At 39.3% G+C, this 5,065-nt stretch overlaps 1 protein-coding gene across 1 annotated transcript; it reads left to right on the forward strand.

Annotated features, from left to right (window-relative positions):
• The first annotated feature begins 2,458 nt into the window (after window positions 1–2,458).
• LOC141490081 (olfactory receptor 5V1-like) lies at window positions 2,459–3,433 on the forward strand. The gene has a single exon (XM_074190344.1). It carries the CDS (start codon window positions 2,459–2,461, stop codon window positions 3,431–3,433), a length of 975 nt encoding a protein of 324 aa, XP_074046445.1.
• Window positions 3,434–5,065: the final 1,632 nt, after the last annotated feature.

Consider the following 5,065-nt stretch of genomic DNA (forward strand, 5'->3'; position numbering starts at 1 on the left):
AAATATTCTGTCAATCAAACAAAATACCATTGCACTGCCATCATAGATGGTAAAGCAGAATGGTTTCACTATGTCAATGCATTAGAATGATCAGGCTGTCAGCATGACGGCTGCTTTGGAGGGAGCAAAGAACAGAGGGAGGAGCACCAGTTTGGGGGCTGCTACAGTAGTGTGAGCTCTTGGTGATAAGACCCAGTGGGAGCAATGGGAACAGTAGGGAGAATGGAAAAGATAGATTTGAGACCTGTTTTAGAGGAGAGTGAACAGGATTTGTTTCCCAACAAAGCTTGGAGAGAAAACAAGACTAAATACATCATCCTAGTGGCTGCTATTCCCGTTTATCTGGCCCATAAACCAATAATTCTATGAATCCAGAAACTGCAGTCTCGTGTCTGTTGGTGAACATGTTTTTTCTGAGTAGGATCCATTGATCTACTCTCCCAAAGGCTGCATGCCAACCCCAGATCTCAGATGGAGATGCTTTGCAATTTACTTTCTAAATGACAACTGAAGACACAAGAATGTTTTAGAAAAGAGAAACTGCTCCTTTTAAGAAAAGAACTCACAAGAACCAAAGAAATCTTCAAATTGAAAGAACTTTAGCTACCACCTTGTTCAAGCCTCAGTTTATTTTATAAATGAGGAAATTCAGATCCAAAGAATTAAGATGACTTGTACAAGATTACCTGATCCTTAAGTGGAAGATAAGAAACCAAGTCTTCTGTCTCTATCTCCTTCCTCCATTCACCTAAAACATATGATGCACAGCATGTTCTTCTGATGTGAAATCTAACTACATGGGTATAACTTGAAATTTGCCAGTTCCTACATATGTGATTTTGGGCAAAGCACTGTCTCATTTTCAAGTCTCCTCATTTGGAAAATAGAGCTTGGTTTGGGCCATGTGGTATTTGAAGTGTGGTTGTGACATCTAATTAGTGATGTTTATTAAAAATCCAGAAGCAGGGGCATGAACATAAGCAATATTTCCAAGTAATTTATCAGTGAGGAAGAGAAGAGAGATGATATGGTAGGCAGACTGGCAAGAATCATCAAAGGAAGCTTTTTGAATGGGAGGTCAAGGCATCATGTAAAAGTTACACAGTCTTTGTTGAACCTATAAGATTAATCAATATTTTCAAGGGAGAGAAAGTTGAGAGAGAAGAGAAATGGGCAAGAACAGACCCTTCAGTTCTTCAGAGGTCTATAAAGGAGAAAGAGTGTTTAGAAAGGCTGGAGAAATAAGAGAATGTGAAAGCTAGGATAATCCTCATAGCTAACATTGATATAGCTCCTTCTATGAGACAGGCACCAGGCTAAGCATTTTACATTTATTAACTCATTTCCTCCTCACACACATCCTGCAAGGTAAGTGCTGTTATTGTCCTCATTTTACTATTGAAGAAACTGAAGTAAACAAAGGGTAAGGAATTACTAAGAAGTGTCTGAGGTTGGATTTGAACTCAGGTCTTCCTGACTCCAAATCTGACACACTATTCACTGGGACACCTGGCTGCCCTGGCTATAAAGCCAAAGAGGTATATCCAGAGGTAGCAAATAGGAAGGAGGGTATTTAAAGCAACGTAGAGTTAAAAAAGAAAGAAAGAAAAAAGAAGGCCAGATCATCTGAAATGGAGAGGTTACTGACAATCCTTGCTTTCTCACTCCTACTTACATCAAGAGAAGAAATATCCTCTTAATAATCCATTTTTGGAAAACTCTAGTTGTTAGGGAAGTCTCTAAACTGAACTAAAGTATGCCACCCTATGACTTGGGTTCATGGGCTCTTATTCTACTTTCTATATGATAAGCCTGATTTAGCTGCTGAAGAACCATTCTCTGGAAGCTTCTGGATATAGAGATTTATATCCCCAACCCACTGGTTTCTTGCACAGTTCCCCAAGAGTGTCTGACTTACTCTCTTACTCCTTTGTTTCACCTTCTCTTATTTCTTTCCTTCACTCTACCATTTCCTTCTATCTCTTTGGTTCAAGAATCCAGGACCATTGGGATCCATGGCCAAATTTCACTGTTTCCCTCTCCTCACCTCTCTGCCGTGTCCTTGAACCTGGTACTCCCTCCTTGTTCTTTTTCCCCTAACAAATTCATTGTTTTGTTCCCAATTGGGAATCTACTTGAAATGTTCCCTTGGACAATTTGTTTTCAACCTGTGGTAGAGCATTCCAAGGTCATGTTAGTCTCATCAGCCACAGTTAGGCACAGTGTAACTTTACTTTAACATAGCAATATCATTTTGATCCTAAGGAGATCAACCATTCATATATGTTTGTTCTTCCTGTGATCTCTCTTTTCTGGGTTAAGTCCTACTACTAATAGTTGTAGTCCATAATGCAATGCAGGAAGGGAGGGGGGCACAGGGGGAGGGGGGTGTAAGGTCCAGGAAATGGTTAACTCACTCCCACCCCAAACACTAGTATCTTCTATTTTCATTTCAGCTATGGAGGACATTAAAGAAAGGGGAAACCAAACAATTGTCACTGAATTTATCTTCCTGGGGTTTTCCAACCACTCGAAACTGCAGGGATTGTTCTTCCTGATATTTTTGCTTGTATACCTGGTAACTCTTCTAGGTAACCTTCTCATATTAACAGCAATCAGAATCAACCCTGTTCTTCATACCCCTATGTACTATTTCCTCAGTAACTTGTCCTTCCTGGACATCTGCTACACCTCCACCACTGTCCCCATCATGCTGGTGAACTTTTTCAGAAAGAAAAAGACCATTAGCTATGGAGGCTGCCTGTCCCAGCTCTTCTTCCTTGTTACTTTTTCAGGCTCTGAGTGTGTCCTGTTGGCTGCTATGGCATATGACAGATTTATAGCCATTTGCCATCCTTTACACTATCCAATTCTCATGAGCAAGAGGGTCTGTGCCTGCTTAGCAACTGGATCCTGGTTGTGTGGGTTAATAAATTCTCTGACACATACAGGGCTCACAGCTACTCTCACTTTGTGTGGTCCCAACCAGATAAGCCACTTTCTTTGTGATATCCCCCTCCTCCTGAAGCTCTCTTGCTCAGACACTTCCATCAATGAGGTTGCTCTCTATGTATCCAGTGCCACCATTGGTCTTTGCCCCTGCCTCTTCACTGCTGTGTCCTATATGCTGATCATCTCTGCCATCTTAAAAATTCAGTCTGCTCAAGGACGGCAAAAAGCCTTCTCTACCTGTGCTTCCCACCTCACTGTGGTGGTCATCTATTATGGAACTGGAAATTTCAATTATGATCGACCCAGCTCAGGTTCCTCCCTAGATGTGGATATCCTGGTCTCTGTTCTCTTCTGTGTTGTTACCCCCATGTTAAATCCTATTATCTATAGTCTGAGAAACAAGGATGTCAAAGTTGCTTTGAAAAAATTATGTGAAGGATATATTTTACCCAGTAATTCCAATGTTCAAATCAGTTCTTAATATGGTGTATCATGTTGGTTTAAAAAAAATGTTAACTAAATTTTCAATATAATTGGTTTCCTTTGTAATCTTGTATATTTTATGCATTTAAAAACATTATTCTCCCCCATAATTGTCCTTTCTGTTATCTCCATTCCCTCATTTTTAGGTTTATTCTTTACCTATCTACTATTTGCTTTATCTGCCAACAAACATGACTATTTCTCTTGATCGGCAAAAAGCCTACTATAACCCTAAGCTACACTTCATATTTCTTCTCATTTGTGGTTAAACTGTTTGAAAAAGGTCATCCAAAATCAGTGCCTCCATTTCCATTTCTTTCACTCTTTCTAAATTATCTAAAATCTGTCATCTGGCCTCATCATTCAAATGAAACTGTTCTCTCCAAAATTACCCTAACTGCTCAATCTAATGGCCTTTTTTTAAAATCAGATGTCATGTGCAGCCTTTGCCACTGTTGATTATCCTTTCTAGGTTTTTCTGATGGTCCTCTGCTAGTACTTCTATCAATATGATCATTCCTCCTTAGTCTCCTTTGCTTGATTGTTATTCAGCTCATACTCACTAACCTTGATGACCTCACAGGGTTCTATACTTGACTATCTTCCCTTCTATTTCACTTGGTGATTTCCTCAAGTTCCATGGATTTAATTATCATCTCTACTGTTAATGCTCAAATCTATTTATTTAGCACTATACTTCTCCTGACCTGAATGTTCCACAGCCATTTTATAAACTCAACATTTCTAAAACTGAACTCAGCTTTCTCTTAAATCCTCCCTTCTCTCTAACTTCCTATTATTGTACCCTCATTCTCCTAATCCTCCAGGGTGCCAAATCTAGGTGTCATCCATGACTCCTTACTCTCACTCCACTGGCAAATCTGGTGATGTTCCCATTATCAAATATTTAACATATATATCCCTTTTCTCTTCTGACATTGCTATCATCCTGAAAACAGACCCTTGCCATCTTTTATCTGGACTACTATATAATCTGTTAATTGGTCCCTCTCCACTCCAGTCCATCCTTTACTTGGATATTAAAGTGATGCTCCTAAAGCACAAGTTTGACCAGCTCAGCCTCCTACTCAATTTACACCAGTGGCTCTTTATCATTTTGAGAATCACATATAAAATGGTCTGTTATTCAGAAATCCTCCCAACCTGCTCCTCCTCATCTTTAGTCTTCTTACTTCTTATATTCCATTATTTACTCTGTGATCCCATGACAATGATTTTCTTATTGTTCCTGAGAAAGACATTCTATCCCTGAACTCCAGCCTTTTTCACTCGCCATAGATCCCACAGACCTGGCACATTTTCCCACCTCATTTCTACTTCCCAGCTTCCTGGGAATCCTACCTTCTGCAAGAAGTCTTTTCCAATCTTTTTTCATTCTAGTACATTCCCCTCTTTCTTATTATTTCAAATTGATTCTGTTTGTAGCTTATTTGCACAGTTGTTTTCATCTTGTCTCCCACATTAAACTGCAAAATCCTTGAGAGCAAGAATTATTTTTTTTATCCTTATATTTTCAGTAACTACTAGAGACCATATTCTAAGGGCTCAATAAAATGTTTATTGACTGATTAAGAAGGGGGTGTATCATATTCATCATATTGCCTGAGGG

The sequence above is a fragment of the Macrotis lagotis genome, chromosome 5 (genome assembly GCF_037893015.1).
Source record: "Macrotis lagotis isolate mMagLag1 chromosome 5, bilby.v1.9.chrom.fasta, whole genome shotgun sequence".
NCBI classification, from domain to species: Eukaryota; Metazoa; Chordata; class Mammalia; order Peramelemorphia; family Peramelidae; genus Macrotis; species Macrotis lagotis.

Bases quoted from the DNA above. Each gene is read 5' to 3' on its own strand.
- LOC141490081 (XM_074190344.1), top strand. From the start codon at position 2,459: ATGGAGGACATTAAAGAAAGGGGAAACCAAACAATTGTCACTGAATTT.